Source organism: Chelonia mydas, chromosome 9 (assembly GCF_015237465.2).
Source record: "Chelonia mydas isolate rCheMyd1 chromosome 9, rCheMyd1.pri.v2, whole genome shotgun sequence".
NCBI classification, from domain to species: Eukaryota; Metazoa; Chordata; order Testudines; family Cheloniidae; genus Chelonia; species Chelonia mydas.
In genome coordinates, this window is record NC_057855.1 from 101,548,660 (window position 1) to 101,567,526 (window position 18,867).

The 18,867-nt window shown below is 41.9% G+C and overlaps 1 protein-coding gene and 1 long non-coding RNA gene across 8 annotated transcripts in view; one reads left to right on the plus strand and one right to left on the minus strand.

Moving 5' to 3' along the window:
• Nucleotides 1-17,738, plus strand: part of OGT (O-linked N-acetylglucosamine (GlcNAc) transferase) — a 76,916-nt gene extending 59,178 nt beyond the window's left edge. For all 5 annotated transcript variants that reach the window (XM_037909743.2, XM_037909744.2, XM_043521927.1 and 2 more), the window contains 6 exons: nucleotides 18-134; nucleotides 218-385; nucleotides 10,045-10,197; nucleotides 13,193-13,445; nucleotides 15,067-15,190; nucleotides 16,707-17,738. In XM_037909743.2, coding sequence (XP_037765671.1) covers nucleotides 18-134; nucleotides 218-385; nucleotides 10,045-10,197; nucleotides 13,193-13,445; nucleotides 15,067-15,190; nucleotides 16,707-16,881 — 990 coding nt within the window. In that variant the 3' untranslated portion in view covers nucleotides 16,882-17,738. The remainder of the gene's footprint in view (nucleotides 1-17; nucleotides 135-217; nucleotides 386-10,044; nucleotides 10,198-13,192; nucleotides 13,446-15,066; nucleotides 15,191-16,706) is intronic.
• LOC119567143 lies at nucleotides 3,334-13,242 on the minus strand. 3 transcript variants are annotated; one of them, XR_005226931.2, is made up of 4 exons: nucleotides 13,164-13,242; nucleotides 10,593-10,818; nucleotides 5,968-6,106; nucleotides 3,334-4,347 (listed from the first exon to the last, which is right to left on the minus strand). It is a non-coding gene; the product is annotated as an uncharacterized LOC119567143 (long non-coding RNA). The 3 variants fall into 3 exon arrangements; XR_005226933.2 differs by having other exon boundaries at nucleotides 10,593-10,800; nucleotides 13,164-13,235; XR_005226932.2 differs by lacking the exon at nucleotides 5,968-6,106 and having other exon boundaries at nucleotides 3,336-4,347.
• Nucleotides 17,739-18,867: the final 1,129 nt, after the last annotated feature.

Below are 18,867 nucleotides of genomic sequence, written 5' to 3' on the forward strand. Positions count from 1 at the left end.
TTTTTCTTGATCCACAGAAAAAAGCAGTCATTGATTTCAAGTCCAATGGCCATATTTATGATAACAGGATTGTTTTGAATGGCATAGACTTGAAGGCATTCCTTGACAGCCTCCCTGATGTCAAAATTGTTAAGGTGAGAACTTCACTTCTTTGCACTCTGCCCTAGTAGACTGAACGCAGCATTTTCTCACTGATGAATCTTGCACGATTTCTTAGATGAAGTGCCCTGATAGTGGAGACAATACAGACAGCAATGCTGCCCTCAGTATGCCAGTCATTCCTATGAATACAATTGCAGAAGCTGTGATTGAGATGATTAATCGTGGACAAATTCAGATAACAATCAATGGATTCAACATTAGCAATGGACTAGCAACTACACAGGTGAGGCCAAGTAGGATAGAAAACTGTTTTTCTCCTCCCTCTTTATTCCCTTGTAACTTCTCTTCCCTCCATCTTGAGTCAATATTTTATTTTTTCTCATAATATAAATTAATCCCTTGAGTTTTTAAATGATTTTGTTACTCTTCTTTGAATTTTCTTCATTTTAGCTACCTGTTGTGGAAAAGGGGACAAACATAATGCAGATTTCTGGGTCTGATCATGCTAGTGCTGTGTAGCTGGACAAATTACATGTTTTGCCTTTCCATATGCAGTTCTAAATCACATTAGTTCTTCTTCTTGCCAGATCACATTGCAAGCTCATATCTAATTACCCTCTCAATCTTCTCACTTAAACTGTTTTAGACATTGCCATATAGCTGTCTTAATTTGCATTTTTTCAGATGTAATGTTTTTCTGCCCATATTTCTAAAGTCTCTGGGTTCTATTATATCTTCAGAACACTTCTGAATTACCATTGTGTGTGAATTTTCTTAAGTCTTCCAAATGATTAAAGATGTAATATGACTGGATGTAATTAATTGAAGCACCCCACTAGATAAACCTCAACTCGATATGTAATTTTTTGTTCCTTGTTTATGGCCCTCTAATCCGTCCTCACTATGTATGACCATGTCCTATTAAAGCCAGTTGTTTTAAGTGCTGATCCTGTGCTTATTGCTGTACAAGACCAATGTACATATAGTCCTTTCCCCAAGGAGTTTACTATCTAAAACAGTTAAGAAACCAGAGGAACTACAAGAGATTGCAAGATAGCGTATTTAAAATTTTAAGTGGCCTCTGCACATTCCCACACTTGGGATATGTTGGTGGTGTAGCTTGGACTGATGGAACCTTCTAATAGCAAGGTCTAGTGGAACATGCTCATGCCTTCAGAGCCATAAGGGAAGGAGCAGAACATCTGAAAAGTAGACTATGAAAGGGGTTGTGGCACACTGTCCACCTCAGTTCCTTCTAACACTGGTAACAGATGGACCAGCAGCCTAGCTGGGTCCTTGGACCCACATTTGCACAAGTTCATCATTCCTGGGGTCAGTGCTGCCTTATTTTGCTTTATTTTCTTGTTTCTTTTAACAAAATATTCTGGCAAATGTCATTAGTTCTGACACATTGGAACCATAGATGGAGAAACCATAGTTCAAGAGAGATGCCTCTTGCTCTGCTGCTTTTCCTAATACAGATGCATATGTGCATTGTTTGGCTTCCTTTGAGGAAGGTCATTTGCCTTCTCATTGTTCCATATGCAGCACCTTCTCACTCTGGGCCAGAAAGGAGCATCGGAATCCTCTCCAAGCTGTATCATTGCAGGAAGCATTAGTGGGTAAACCTTCTGGTTCCAAAACACAATGATAAGCCAGAACATAAGAACAGCCATACTGGGTGAGACCAAAGGTCCATCCAGCCCAGTATCCTGTCTACCGACAGTGGCCAATACCAGGTGCCCCAGAGGGAGCGAACCTAACAGGTAATGATCAAGTGATCTCTCTCCTGCCATCCATCTCCACCCTCTGACAAACAGAGGCTAGGGACACCATTCCTTACCCATCCTGGCTAATAGCCATTAATGGACTTAACCTCCATGAATTTATCCAGTTCTCTCTTAAACCCTCTTAAGTCCCAGCCTTCACAACCTCCTCAGGCAAGGAGTTCCACAGGTTGACTGTGCGCTGAGTGAAGAACTACTTCCTTTTATTTGTTTTAAACCGGCTGCCCATTAATTTCATTTGGTGGCCCCTAGTTCTTATATTATGGGAACAAGTAAATAACTTTTCCTTATTCACTTTCTCCACATCACTCATGATTTTATAGACCTCTATCATATCATCCCTTAGTCTCCTCTTTTGCAAGCTGAAAAGTCCTAGCCTCTTTAATCTCTCCTCATATGGGACCCGTTCCAAAACCCTAATCGTTCTAGTTGCCCTTTTCTGAATCTTTTCTAATGCCAGTATATCTTTTTTGAGATGAGGGGACCACATCTGTAAGCAGTATTCAAGATGTGGGCATACCATAGATTTATATAAGGGCAATAAGATATTCTCCGTCTTATTCTCTATCCCTTTTTTAATGATTCCTGACATCCCGCTTGCTTTTTTACTGCCGCTGCACACTGCGTGGATGTCTTCAGAGAACTATCCATGATGACTCCAAGATCTTTCTCCTGATTAGTTGTAGCTAAATTAGCCCCCATCATATTGTATGTATAATTGGGGTTATTTTTTCCGATGTGCATTACTTTTTATTTATCCACATTACATTTCATTTGCCATTTTGTTACCCAAGCACTTAGTTTTGTGAGATCTTTTTGAAGTTCTTTACAGTCTGCTTTGGTCTTAACCATCTTGCGCAATTTAGTACCATCTGCAAATTTTGCCACCTCACTGTTTACCCCTTTCTTCAGATCATTTATGAATAAGTTGAATAGGATTGGTCCTAGGACTGACCCTTGGGGAACACCACTAGTTACCTCTCTCCATTCTGAAAATTTACCATTTATTCCTATCCTTTGTTCCCTGTTTTTTTTTTTTTGTTTTTTTTTTAACCCGTTGTTTTAATCCATGAAAGGATCTTCCCTCTTATCCCATGACAACTTAATTTACGTAAGAGTCTTTGGTGAGGGACCTTGTCAAAGGCTTTCTGGAAATCTAAGTGCACTGTGTCCACTGGATCCCCCTTGTCCACATGTTTGTTGACCCCCTCAAAGAACTCTAATAGATTAGTAAGTCATGATCTCTCTTTACAGAAACCATATTGACTTTCGCGTAACAATTTATGTTCTTCTATGTGTCTGACAATTTTATTCTTTAGCCCGGTACTGATGTTAGACTTACCCATCTGTAATTGCCAGGATCACCTCTAGAACCCTTCTTAAATATTGGCGTTACATTACCTATCTTCCAGTCATTGGGTACAGTATCTGATTTAAAGGACAGGTTACAAACCATAGTTAATAGTTGCACAATTTCACATTTGAGTTCTTTCAGAACTCTTGGGTGAATGCCATCTGGTCCTAGTGACTTGTTACTGTTAAGTTTCTTAGTTAATTCCAGTACTTGAAGGACAGCCTCCGCTCAGACCCCTGATGGGATTGAAAAGCCCGGTAATGTCCCATTTCAGTCATTTGCCTCTGTGCCTGGAACAAAACCTAAGATCCCAGTCGTTGTGCATATGTAAAGATTAGATCCAACCAAACATGCTTTAAAATCAGCTGGTCTGGATTACTTGCATCCAAGAGTTTAAAAAGATCTGGCTGAAGAGCTTGCTGGACCATAATGTTTATTTTCCCCCCAGATGTTGATTCTGTCAAACTATCTTTCTTTCTTTTTTTTCTTTTTTTTTTTTTTTTTACTTAAATTATACTAATCTTGAAAAAGAAGTGGATATGATATACTTAATCAAAATGTCATGGAGGACCAAGTCAAATGCCTTATAGAAGTTTAAGAATTTAGAACAATACAAAATTAACATGGCACACATTAAATGGATTAAAAGCTGGTTAACTGATAGCTCTTAAAATGTAATTGTAAATGGGGGATCATCATCGAGCAGCTGCTTTTGCAAAGTGGTCCTGCAGGGATCCGTTCTTGGACCTGTGCTGTTTAACTTTCATCAGTGACCTGGAAGAGAACATAAAATCATAACTGATAGTTTACAGATGACACAAATTGGAGTGGTAAATGATGGGCCACTGATAGAGTGATCTGGATTGCTTGGCAAGCTAGGTGTAAGTAAACATGTTTTAATATGGCTAAATGTACACGTATCTAGGAACAGAGTGTAGGCTATACTTACAGGATGAAGGACTCTGTCCACTTTAACTCTTCAATCTTTTTCGGTCACTGCTTCCTAGGATAAACAGCTGAGTAACACTGTGGCCAAAACGGCTAATATGCATTTGGCACTGGTGTGACCACTGCTGCAATACTGCATCCGGTTCTGGTATCCTCCTTGAATTGTGGATGTTGATAAATTAGCAAGGGTTCAGAGAAGAACCAGGAGAATACTTAAAGCTTAGAAAATATGCCTTTATAGTGAAAGACATGAGGAGCTCAGTCTACTTATAGCAACAAAGAGAAGATTAAGAGGCAACATGATGAGTCTTTTAGTATCTATGTGGGGAACAAATATTTGATCATGGATTCTTCAGTCTAACTGACGAAGGTCAGTCTAGATCAGGGGTTCTCAAACTGGGGGTTGGGACCCCTCGGGGGTCACTAGGTTATTACATGGGGGTTCGCGAGCTGTCAGCCTCCAGCATTTATAATGGTATTAAATATACTTAAAAGTGTTTTTAATGTGTAAGGGGGGTCGCTTGCTATGTGAAAGGGGTCACCAGTACAAAAGTTTGAGAGCCACTGGTCTAGATCCAAACGTCAAGATCCAATGTCTGGAAGTTAAAGATAGACAAATTCAGATTGGAAAGTAAGATGTAAATTTTTAACAATAAGGGTAACTATCCAGTGGAACAGTTTTACCTACAGTTGTGGTGGATTCTCCATCTGTTTTTAAATCAAGATAAGATTATTTTTTTTTTAAGATATATGCTCTAGTTCAGAAGGAATTATTTTGAGGGAAATTCTGTGGTCTTTTTTATGTAGGAGGTTAGACTGTGAATTTTGGCTTTTCATATAATTAAGCCATTGTTATGACTCATAAAAAACACCTCAAATCCACACTTATACAGAATCAAACCACTCATGGTGTGACATCTTTTCTTGGATCGGGGAGCTAGAGATTTCAGACTGGAAGACCACCTTCCTTATATGGCATGAGGTAATATTAGCCTTGTCTAAGGTTTTGCCCTGTATTTAAAAGGGCTGAAGAAAGGCAGCCATCTCCCAGAATGGTTCAAGGGAAGTGCCCTGCATCAGGGGTCTCTTGTCTGGATCAGTTGCTATGTCCAATGTTGAAGGAACAGTCTCCTTTACTTGTGAGCTGTTCAGATATAGATGCTATCTCTGTCTCCCTCTTTTGTTTTTTATATTGCCCCCCCCCCCCATCACTATAGTATCTTAGCTCTTCACAGTTTTTAATGTAGTTATTCTTACATCCCCCTCTGGGGTAAAGAAGAGCTAAGTGGCTTGCCCAAGGTCACACAGGAAGTCTTTAGCAGAGCAAGGAATTGAACTTGGGTCTCCTAGTCCTAGGCTAGTGCTCTAACCAGTGGACCACCCTTCCCCTTTGGATCTGAATGTTCAAACTTTGCAACATAGCAATGTGAATTCATCATTGTCTTTCCTTCCAGAAGATATACTAGAATTTTGTGAACTCTTAAAAGCAGGACTGCTGTATTGAAGAGTGTTATGAACATACCTGTACTTCACCCAGAAATGTTCCGATTGGACTTGACTAAATGAGGCCATGGAAGCGTCCTCTGTTAATATAGGAATATATCCAATCTGTAGAGCTGCGACTTAATGCTCTCTTCATACTTTCACAAAGGCAGTGTTACAATTTCTATTTAACTGAACCTCTTTAACCTACTGTATGGTGGTAGGAGTACTATTTGTCAAATACATGAGCATGGGAATATGCAGAGGCCACGTGAAGAAATGAAAGATACTCACCTGTAATTGGCATTCTTTGAGATGACCTACACACTTTCCTTCCTCAGTCGTAATTTCAACTTGAGACTGTAGGAGGAGGCGGTAGTAGAAGAAACTATGCCCTGCCCCCTTTATAGCTCTGTCGTCCAGATGTTTAGAGCTGTGAGGGGAAGGACAGGAAGTGTGCAAGTGCTCCAGTAGGTTTTGTTCCAAGAAGGTTCCACTAATCCAAGTTGCACCATGTTAGGGGGCTTATTCCTTCACCCACTTACTTCCCTGGTCCTTCTCGCATGAACAGAGAGCAACAATACCCGAAGTCCAAAGGTGCAAACAATTCGATGTTTATTGGGGTGAACTTCCAGCAAGCATGATTCCAGTTTCCTTCCTTAGTGTCCCCCTTCCCAGCTCTGACACCACAGAGCCTTACCTGTGTCCCTGTTCCCATTCCTGCCCTTAACTAAACATGATTCCAATTTCCCCACCCCCATTCCCTGTTCCCATTCCCACCCCCCACTCACTTCCTGATTGACTGCAGACTATATAGTAAAACTTGAGTTCTGCTTAGCTATACCTTAACCAATCATTTTACTGATTATTTAACCAATTATATCCCACCACCTTAATTAGTTTACACCCAGCAAAATTAATTATACAGCAGACAGGAACAATCACAGAACCAGACAGATTATGCAGACAAACAATAGGGAAATGGCGACTACAGTGATAGAACAACAAAGAAATGAGGATTTCACATCCCAGCTATTAATAAGTGAGTTCTTGCCAGACAGGATGCTATCAAACTAAGTTTCCTTTTACATCTTCTAGGCACTTCCCTTTCTCTGGAGGCGATAGGCATTATCAGGACAGGATTGTATTCCTAACAGCCCAATAGCACCTTATTTCAATGTGACTAGTTTGGAAGGTGAGGATCTGACCATTCGCTTCCCAGCTTATGGCTGCCTCTGCTGCTTAGCCAAAGGCCTTAACCTAAGAACAGGGCCTCAGACTGTCACAGTAAGAGAGAGCTCTTACACCGGCAGACAATGATTTTGATTCTTTCTTTTATACCTCTATAACTAGCCAAATGATAAGAATACACCTAATTTCTTAGAGTATAGGCCTTTACAGACAGGCCTGAATATCTATATCCTAACACACCATGAATACATTTCTAGTGTGTGAATGTGCAGCTGTGCTCTCAAAGTATTTTGGTTACAAGTGAGTAACCTTCCTTTTCCTCATATTCGACATAACTTGAATCAACTCTTCAGGTAAAAATAACCAGGAGTCTGGTGGCACCTTAAAGCCTAACAGATTTATTAGGGCATAAGCTTTCGTGGTAAAACACCACTTCAGATGCATGGAGTGAAAATTACAGATGCAGGCATTATATAATGACACATGAAGGGACGGGAGTTACCTCACAAGTGGAGAACCAGTGTTGACAGGGCCAATTCGATCAGGGTGGATGTAGTCCACTCGCAATGATAGATAAGGTGATGTCAATTCCAGGAGAGGCAAAGCTGCTTTTGTAATGAGCCAGCCACTCCCAGTCCCTATTCAAGCCCAAATTAATGGTGTTAAATTTGCAAATGAATTTTAGTTCTGCTGTTTCTCTTTGAAGTCTGTTTCTGAAGTGTTTTTTTGTTCAAGTATAGCTACTTTTAAATCTGTTATAGAATGTGAGGGATCGTTTTTCAGGATAGGTTGTAGATCATTGATTATGTGCTGGAGAGGTTTTAGCTGGGGGCTGTATGTGATGGCCAGTGGTGTTCTGTTGTTTTCCATTTAGCTACCAGTGCCATAAGGCGGTGTTCAGAGTAACAGCCGTGTTAGTCTGTATTCGCAAAAAGAAAAGGAGTACTTGTGGCACCTTAGAGACTAACCAATTTATTTGAGCATGAGCTTTCATGAGCTACAGCTCACTTCATCGGATGCATGAGCTTTCGTGAGCTACAGCTCACTTCATCGGATGCATGCATGCGCATGCATCCGATGAAGTGAGCTGTAGCTCACGAAAGCTCATGCTCAAATAAATTGGTTAGTCTGTAAGGTGCCACAAGTACTCCTTTTCTTTTTGCATAAGGCGGTGTGCCTCAGTTTCCCCTTCTACATAGCAGCATGGGCCTGTTATGCTTTTGCTGCTGTGCCAAGCTTCCAATCTGTTTACAGGTATAGGCTGAAAAGTAACATGCTTGTGGGGCTGTCTTGTCACCATCCCTAGCATGTACAACACTTTCTTCCACAAATCAGGTATGTCCCACATCTTTAAAGCATTAACCACTAGTATTACCTCCTTTGTTTTAACCCATGGATGAATTAGCAAAAGACACAAGATTAACAGCAAATCTACGGTGGACAGGCTTTGTTCACACGATTTAGCTTGTTTAGTGTCTACTGCATTTTCCCAGTTCTTTATGCCCCCGGTATGCAATGTGATGCAGATTCTTCTGCCACTTTGGAGAAGGCTTTTAATTCAGGCATGTGTTTGGGGCTTTGGCAGGGAAAGGGAATACTGCAACCATGCCTGCCCTTGGCCCCTTCCTCTAGAATTTCTCTGGGCTGGACCCCACTCCCTTGTGAAGTTTCACCCATAGAGAGAGATTTCCCCTTCGGTCTTGGAGAGAGAGCTTCATCTCTTACAAGCGTAGCAAGAACATCATCTTTTAATGGAGTGTCTTGGATTGGTAAAACCCCTTTGGACGCCCCACTTTCTGTTCCCAAAAGGTCAGCTGGATGAACTCCCCCCTCCCAGAGATCTGACCCCCAGTTTTTCCTTAATGGAAGTATACTTATGAATGTATATATGACATAACTAGAATGTGTTTTATGCTACATATGCCATGTAACACATCTCTGTAAAGGTTATGATCAACTGAATCTATTAATCCTATTTGAATGTATCCCATATGCATGTATCACTTTGGTATTCGAAGTTATGAATATTGGCTGCATACTTTGATTCTGAGTAGGTTTTAGTGAAGCAATTGGACAGCTTCCTGAGAAAAGACTATTCTCAGTAAGTGCCCAGTCAAGAAGCCCTTAAGCCAACAATGAACTTGGAGATGCCAGTCCACATCTGGGCTTTCCCAGGAATGTGGCTTGGCTGGTAATGAACTCAGTAATGCATGGACATATGACTTGCCCAGGTGACTCCAAAACTCCATTTTGTAGCTGGCTTTGCATAGGAGAGAGGAGAGGGTCTCCACCCACAAGAGAGAGTCTATTTAAACCCCTGGGAGACACCTCCATTTTGTCTTCAGCTGGGTAAAGAGAGAGCCTCTCCACCTCCAAAGATACCTGAAAGAAACTGGAACAAAGGACAGTATCTACAGGGGGTGTGTGAGATTGCTGGACCTAGACTAGAAGGAAATTAGTCTGTAAAAGGAAGCTTACTGGAACTGGTGAGGTTTTTATCTGTATTCAGTTTGATTAGATATAGACTTGCGTGTTTTGTTTTATTTTGCTTGGTAATTCACTTTGTTCTGTCTGTCACTACTTGGAACCACTTAAATCCTACTTTCTGTATTTAATAAAATCACTTTTTACTTAATAATTAACCCAGCTATGCATATCTCTTTATCAGTGTTATCGAGGGCGAACAATTTGAGTTTACGCTGTGTAAGCTTTATACAGGGTAAAATGGATTTATTTAGGGTTTGGACCCCATTGGGAGTTGGGCATCTGAGTGTCAAGGACAGGAACACTTCCTAAATTGCTTTCAATTAAGCCTACAGCTGTTAGGGGACGTGGTTCAGATGTGGGTCTGGCTCAAACCAGGCAGGGCATTGAAGTCTTAAGATGCCAGGGCAGGAAAGCAGGAGCAGAAGTAGTCTGGGCACATCAGATGGTAGCTCCCAAAGGGTTTCTGTGATCCAACCCATCACAGCCCTAATAAATCTGTTAGTCTTTAAGGTGCCACCAGATTCCTTGTTTTTGTGGATACAGACTAACACGGCTATCCCCTGATACTTAACTCTTCAGGTAAGAATTCATGCTATTAAACACTTTACTGGATTATTTTATTAGGTATCCTGTGGTCTGAATTTCAGTGCTCTAAATTAGCTGTATAGTTGACCTTTTTTATGTTCTTCCTAGATTAACAACAAGGCAGCAACTGGAGAAGAGGTTCCACGTACCATCATTGTTACCACCCGCTCTCAGTATGGGTTACCAGAGGATGCTGTTGTGTACTGTAACTTTAACCAGTTATATAAGATTGACCCTTCCACTTTACAGATGTGGGCTAATGTGAGTAGTTACGTTTGCTACGAAGTCTCAGATCAGAACTCCATAATTTGACTGCTGTCTTGTTTACAGGAACGGTTTTAAAATGAGCAGCAGATCTTTAACTTAAATTGCCCCTATTCAGGTCAGGGAAAGACTTCTTCAGTTTCCTTGGTTTGTTGAGAATATTTATTTGGGATGAACCTTTTTGAATCCTTACAACATTCTCCGGAATAGGGGATTGGATGATAATGGGATTTGGAATCTCTTTGGGTCTCATTATAAATCTGATCCGAGTTGAGTGAAAATTGTTATGCTTCTGACAGTTTTTTTTCATAGGCATTGTGTAATAAGCTGTTTAGTCCTGTCCAGTTTACACCACAACTGGCACTTAGTCGCACCATTATCTGTGCTCTTACCTGACAAGTCAACCATTAGATGGGTACAGAGGCTGAACATCTCACTTCTGGTCAGAGTGACAGGGAATGGATCACTTGACGATTACCTGTTCTGTTCATTCCGTCTGATGCACCTGAGATTGGCCACTGTCGGAAGGACACTGGGCTAGATGGACCCTTGGTCTGACCCAGTATGGCTGTTCTTATGTTGAGGCATACTGATGAGGCACTGTAAGGAAGTTTCGCACTGTTGATAAATGCAAAGTAATGCACATTGGAAAACATAATCCCAACTATACATATAAAAAGATGGGTTCTAAATTAGCTGTTACCACTCAAGAAAGAGATCTTGGAGTCATTTTGGATAGTTCTCCGAAAACATCCATTCAATGTGTAGCAGCAGTCAAAAAAGAAAACAGAATGTTGGGAATCATTAACGGCTAGATAAGACAGAAAATATCATATTGCCTCTATATAAATCCACATCTTGAATACTGTGTGCAGATGCGGTCGCCCATTCTCAAAAAAGATGAATTGGAAAAGGTTCAGAAAAGGGCAACAAAAATTATTAGGGGTATGGAACAGCTGCCGTATGAGGAGAGATTAATAAAACTGGGACACTTCAGCTTGGGGGATATGATATGATAGCGGTCTATAAAATCATGACTGGTGTGAAGAAAGTAAATAAGGAAGTGTTATTTACTCCTGATAACACAAGAACTAGGGGCCACCAAATGGAAATTAATAGGCAGCAGGTTTAAAACAAACACAAGTATTTTTTCACACAACACACACTGAACCTGTGGAACTCCTTGCCAGAGGATGATGATCAGGCCAAGACTGTAACAGGATTCAAAAATGAATTAAATAAATTCATGGAGATTAGGTCCATCAATGGCTATTAGCCAGGATGGGCAGGGATGGGGCCCTACCCTCTGTTTGCCAGAAGCTGGGAATGGGCAACTGTGGATGGATCACTTGATGATTCCCTGTTCTGTTCATTCCTTCTTGGGCACCTGGGATTGGCCACTGTTGGAAGACATGATATTGGGCTAGATGGACCTTTGGTCTGACCAAGTATGGCTGTTCTTATGAACTACTGCATAATGCTCCCTGTAAATAAATTGGAAACTTCAGTCTCTGAGGCTGTGACTCCAGCATTTTCACGAACACTAAATTCACCTTGTCATTTCATCTGCTGTGGGTACACACCCCTTTATGCTGCTGTTTGTCTTATTAAAATTAACTGGCAAACGTTACTTCCACCCAAACTGTGGTACAAAAGCGAAATGAGAGGTGCATGCTGTATGCACTTCAGGTCATATTTCAGAAGTTTGCACTTACATTTTGAAGCATTGTGTGACTGACTTTGACTTTCACTTTGAAAGTGAGGCATTTCACAAATCCAATTTTTTTCAGTCTTTCCTTGTAGGTCATGTTTTCTAGACCTTTAATCCTTTTTACTGTTCTCCCTCTTGACTTCCTCTAGTTCTGTGGTTCTCAAAATTCATTGCACTGCGACCCCCTTCTGACAACAAAAATTACTACCTCACCCTGGGAGGGGGAACTGAAGCCGAGGCTCAAGCCCTGCCAACGGAGTTTGGGGGTGAGGAAGGAGGGGTGTGAATCCCTTGGGCTTCGGCTTCAACTCGTTCCCAGGAGTTGCCAGCCCAGGAGACCCCATTTAAACAGGGTTGCCACCCACTTTGGGTTCCCAGCCCACAATTTGAGAACCACTGCTCTAGTTTGTCCACATCTTTCCCCAACTGTGGTTACTTAGAACTGCACACAGCACTCCAGCTAAGGCCTTATCAATCAGTGCTGAGAAGAGTGGAAGAATTACATCTTCTGTCTTGCTTACAGCACTCCTGCTAATAGATCCCACAATGTTCGCTTGTTTTGCCAACAGTATTACATTGTTGACTCATATTTTAATACTGTCGCAAAAGAAGCAAACGTCATTCTGGGATGTATTAGCGGGGGTGTTGCAAGCAAGACAAGACAGCACTGATTGATGATGCCTCAGCTGGAGTGCTGTGTGCAGTTCTGGGTACCACAGTTGGGGAAAGATGTAGGGAAATCGAGGGAGAGCAACAAAACGGATTAAATGTCTAGAAAACATGACCTACAAAGCAAGATTAAACAAACCCAATTTTTTCAATCTGGAGAAGAGAAGACTGAGAGGGGACCTAAGTCATCAAGTACATAAAAGGTTGTTAAAAGAGGAGTGAGATAAATTGTTCTCCTTAACCCAGTGGACTGGACAAGAAGCAATGGGCTTAAATTGCAGTAAGGGAGATTTAGGTTAGACATTAGGAAAAACTTCCTAACCATCAGGGTAGTTAAGCACTGGAACAAATTACGTAGGGAGGTTGTGGAATCTTAGTCACTGGAGGCTTTTAGGAATAGGTTAGACAAACACCTGTCAGGAATGATCTAGATAGTACTTAGACCTGCCTCAGTGCAGAGGACTGGATTAAATGACCTATCGAGGGCCCTACCAGTCATACATTTCTGTGATTTCCTGCTACTATTGGCTTGTTCTGATCTATCCAGGAGGGTGATGCTTCTGAATGTTTTTAACACGCTTACCCTTTATTTTCTTCCTGGTTTGGGTGTAGATTCTGAAGCGAGTTCCAAACAGCGTATTGTGGCTGTTGCGTTTCCCAGCTGTAGGAGAACCCAATATTCAACAATATGCACAGAACATGGGCCTTCCCCAGAACCGAATCATCTTCTCTCCTGTTGCCCCCAAAGAGGAACATGTGCGGAGGGGCCAGTTGGCTGATGTTTGTCTAGATACTCCACTTTGTAATGGGCACACTACTGGGATGGATGTACTCTGGGCTGGGACTCCCATGGTTACTATGCCAGGTAATGTCTCAGGGAAACAAAATTGTAGTCACATGGTGACAGTTCATACTGAATGTAATTGTTATAGACCTTCAATCATGGAGCAGGTCCTCAAGGAATCAATTCTGAAGCACTTAGAAGAGAGGAAAGTGATCAGGAACAGTCAGCATGGATTCACCAAGGGCAAGTCATGCCTGACTAATCTAATTGCCTTCTATGGTGAGATAACTGGCTCTGTGGATGAGGGGAAAGCAGTGGACGTGTTGTTCCTTGACTTTAGCAAAGCTTTTGACACGGTCTCTCACAGTATTCTTGCCAGCAAGTTAAAGAAGTATGGGCTGGATGAATGGACTATAAGGTGGATAGAAAGTTGGCTAGATTGTCGGGCTCAACGGGTAGCGATCAATGGTTCCATGTCTAGTTGGCAGCCTGTATCAAGTGGAGTGCCCCAAGGGTTGGTCCTGGGGCGGGTTTTGTTCAGTATCTTCATAAATGATCTGGAGGATGGTGTGGATTGCACCCTCAGCAAGTTTGAAGATGACACTAAACTGGGAGGAGAGGTAGATACGCTGGAAGGTAGGGATAGGATACAGCGGGCCCTAGACAAATCAGAGGATTGGGCCAAAAAAAATCTGATGAGGTTCAACAAGGACAAGTGCAGAGTCCTGCACTTAGGACGGAAGAATCCCATGCACCGCTACAGACTAGGGACCGAATGGCTAGGCAGCAGTTCTGCAGAAAAGGACCTAGGGGTTTACAGTGGATGAGAAGCTGGATATGAGTCAACAGTGTGCCCTTGTTGCCAAGAAGGCCAATGGCATTTTGGGCTGTATAAGTAGGGGCATTGCCAGCAGATCGAGGGACGTGATCATTCCCCTCTATTCGACATTGTTGAGGCTTCATCTGGAGTACTGTGTCCAGTTTTGGGCCCCACACTACAAGAAGGATGTGGAAAAATTGGAAAACGTCCAGCGGAGGGCAACAAAAACGATTAGGGGACTGGAACACATGACTTACGAGGAGAGGCTGAGGGAACTGGGATTGTTTAGTCTGCGGAAGAGAAGAACGAGGGGGGATTTGATAGCTGCTTTCAACTACCTGAAAGGGGGTTCCAGAGAGGCTGGATCTAGACTGTTCTCAGTGGTAGCAGATGACAGAACAAGGAGTAATGGTCTCAAGTTGCAGTGGGGGAGGTTTAGGTTGGATATTAGGAAAAACTTTTTCACTAGGAGGGTGGTGAAACACTGGAATGCGTTACCTAGGGAGGTGGTGGAATCTCCTTCCTTTGAAGTTTTTAAGGTCAGGTTTGACAAAGCCCTGGCTGGGATGATTTAGTTGGGGATTGGTCCTACTTTGAGCAGGGGGTTAGACTAGATTACCTCCTGAGGTCCCTTCCAACCCTGATATTCTATGATTCTATGAATCCTTGTTTTTATTTTGATCTTGTATATGTAAATATCTAGTGTGAAGAGTTCATAGATAGTAAAGAAATTAGGTGCTTCCCAGTTCTAGCTAGTGAGCAGGCTTTCCAGAACAGGTAGTCTAGCAACCTCCCCTTGTGTGTTTTCTCAGGCAGGAGAAAAAAATTAAACTGTAAAGCATCAAGAAGTACTGGTTATCACTTTCTTTTCTCTTTTTACAGGGGAAACTCTTGCATCACGGGTTGCTGCCTCCCAGCTTACTTGCCTTGGTTGTCTTGAACTTATTGCTAAGAGTAGACAAGAATATGAAGATATTGCTGTGAAACTGGGAACTGATCTAGAATAGTAAGTAAATCCAGTTTGGAGGATGAAATGAAGATCTAGAATAGTAAGGCACCATTATTGGGGATAGTGAGTGTTAGGAAGCAAAACAGAATAAACATAAACACCTATAAGCAGTGAGGCATGTCATTACTTTCGTTCTACTGAACTTACTCTGTCTGATAAAGTTACCAGCTGTTCGTTACCTTGGGAGCTGACTGACCTCCAGGGTTTTGAAGAAGCCACTAAACCGCTTTGCTGATGAGGAAGTAAGGTCTGTGCTCGTTGGAATGAGGAACTGGGCTAGAATTCATATCACAATGTGTCCTGAGGGAATTACCTCCTCTTCTCCTCCCTGGTTTAGCTGCCTGCCTACTCTGTTGGGGATCTAGGATCCTCATACCAGGAAGCAGCAGAAGGGAGCAATATATGCCTTCAATAGAGGCCAGGGTTGGAGGCAAAGGGGCCGGGGGGGGATTCTTTCACAGACCCCAGAGCTCCACGCTGAAGATAGTGGGTGGGATCTGTGTGACAGGCTGCCTTCTCAGGGAGGGTTGAGCTCTTTAAATAGCCATAATAGGAGCTAGGAAGGCAGATGTGGAAGGGAACTATACTAGAATGGGGTGTGGCATGTTCAGATGGGTGAGTATCATGAAGTGCCCAAATTATGTACTTGTCCTCTCTAAAAATACTTGGCACTTTACATGTTCAGATCACTACACAATCATTGACTAGCCCTCCCAGCATTGAGGAACCCTCAACATAGTCCCTATGAAGTAATTCTAATTTTACAGATATAGAGACTGAGATTGAGCATCATGTGCAGGATGTCACATTGAGATATCGGCAGAGCTGGAATTCGAATTCAGAACTTCCTTAATCCTAACCTTGTAATCACTGCTCCTGTTCACACTGCCTCTTGGTAGTGTATCCATATAGTCATTATTAATGGTCTATGGGTTAAGGATGGAACAAATGTATTGAAATTAGACATGGGCTTTTTTTCATAGAACTTGTCTGTTTTCCCCGTTTCTGATTCCCTGTGGAGCTACAGGGTAATAAAGAACCTTCTGTCTGGAGATTACTATTTACTTTGTGAAGCTGCTGGGAGGGAGATAGGAATGCTGATATATTGAACCTTCTGCAGAAAGTAAACGCAAACAAAATGCATTTTCACTTTCCTTTCAGACAGAAAAACCTAGACTGAAATAAAGGTGCACTTGCAGTTGGGGAAATTCCATCTGATGGGGCTGTAATGAAGGGTTGGTGGGTCTGGTTAATTAGCATGTAGCAGTACTAATACAAATGTCCATAGCATTTTCACCTGCAATGAAAAAGTTGAGTTTCTGTGAAGTTGACCATTCCACACTGGGGAAGGAACAACAACGTGGATTTTGAGTAGTGGGATGACAGTAAAGGGATTTGCTGATGCAATGGTGTGCTGAAAGTTCTGGGTTAGTTGAGGTAATAGATCACAATAGCTGTTTGTTCCTTTGTCTGCTTCTCATCTGACTGCTTGCTTTTAACGCTCTTTGTGTAGCCTGAAGAAAATTCGTAGTAAAGTCTGGAAGCAGAGAATATCAAGTCCTTTGTTCAACACCAAACAGTACACAATGGAACTGGAGCGGCTTTACCTTCAGATGTGGGATCACTACGCTGCTGGCAACAAACCAGACCATATGGTTAAGCCAATAGAGACCAATGAATCTGCATGAAGGACTCTGTGCCCACACAACTCTCCCAGAATTGAGCCTCTCAGACTCCTCTGCAAAGGAGATGGGAGCTAAAGACAGTGCATTTCTACTTAATCTGCCTGGTACTCTGTGGCTGAAGTGATACATGATGGTGATTTAAGAGCACAGACAGACATACTTTGTGCATAATGGGGAGAGGCTGTAGAGATTGGGAACTTTCTATTCCATAAGGAGTTTGAAAAAGATTGAGTTGTGCACATGTGCTGTATGTTTGCAAGGCCTGGTGCTTGATGGGGAAAGTGTGAACTGTCCATCCAATTGTGATTTCATAGATTGATTCAATCTTCCTACGAATTTTTCTCCTCTTATGTGGATTGGGAATTGGAGCTTTTTAATGTTTGATTTCAGGTGTTCCTGTTGGTATATGTGCGATTCTTCCATGACATGATTTCCAACTAGTGAGTGTTGCTCCCTGCATTCACTTCTTAACTGTGCAGATTGAAAGGGCATATTTGCTGGTGTAGTCTTTTTACAGGTTTTATAAACCACTTGAGCCTATATCAGCCTTTTAATGTTTGACCTCTGTTTTGGAACTTTCTGTACTGTGTTGATTTAGATGAGAACTCAGTGCTTGGTTTAAAAAAAAAAAAAAAGATTCTCCTGTATCTCAGCTAATTGGCTTCGTGATGATAGCTCCTATTCTGTTGAAAAACAAAACTGGTTTAAAATTAATGCCCCCAAACTGTTTTGAAGTAAACAAACTGGTGCCAAATACAAATCCTTCAGGAATGATTGTTAATTATGTACAGAGGCACAGTCCTAGGTACTGTAGCAAGGACTTTTTTAAAATAAAGCTCTGGTTTGCCCAGTTTGATCTATTTGACCAGCGTTTCGCCTTTACTACCCTTTCTGTGCTGCTGTCAAAACAATGTTCTGGGCTGCTGGCCTTTTACCTTCCTTTCTATAGCTTGGTTTTTAAATAGTTCTGTTCATTTCAGCAGAAATGAAATCCCAGGTAAGTATAGATTTTCATCTACTAAACATCTGCATCAAGTATATTAATTCTTGCAGTATAATAAGGATCACCCAGAAAGGCTTTTTTCCTAATGTGGGGGTGTCATTATCTTTATCTCACTGATGTGTGGTAACTTGGAGGCCATGAGCTGTATGTAAACTCTGATGCTGAGTTTTGTATTGAACAAGCATGAATTAAGTAATTTTGTTCCTAAATCTGTGCAGAGGGTCATGGACTGCAGTTTAAATAAACCAATGTCAGTCTTGCTAAGTGTGCTACACATATCTATTCAGTAACAGGTAACAATTTGTCTTCTAGTGCGGCAACAGAGAACTGTGTTCAAAGTGCTGCTTTTGATGCACCTTTTATCTAAGTCTCAGTTGATGCTTTTGAATGTATCCTAGGTGATGAATGCCTTAGTTTGCTGGTAGATTCTTACCACCTGCTAATACCTGAGCAAGAAATCTCAGGTGTCATTTTCTAACCGGAAATGACAAGGTGGGTGAGGTAATACATTTTATTGGACCAACTTCTGGGGGTGAGAGAAACATTAGAGGGTATGTTGACACAGCACCAAAGAACCCAGGGCTAGCCTGTGCCAGGGGCTGTTTTGTTGCTGTGTAGGTACTCCGGTGGTAAGACCTTTCCTCATGAAGAGGAGTGCTATGTCAGCTTCTCTCTTTCACTAACAGAAGTTGCTCCACTAAAAGACCGCCTAGGCCTATCATGGCTACACCCCCTCTCCATAACCAGCGTCCAATTATAAATTGTACTCTTTAAAAGCCCAGCCTTATCGCTTTGGACAATTGAAACTACCTAGTTTAAATTAATAAAAATACCTTAAGAAGTGATGCTGCAAGTTACGACACCTGCCCCAAAGCTGAACTAAACCATTTACCCTTCGGGTGACGTGCTCTCCCTCGGTGAGACTTGCTGCGGGTGCCAGTTGAGCTTTGTTCCTGGCGCGGGATGTTGCTGCTTTCACTGCCGCT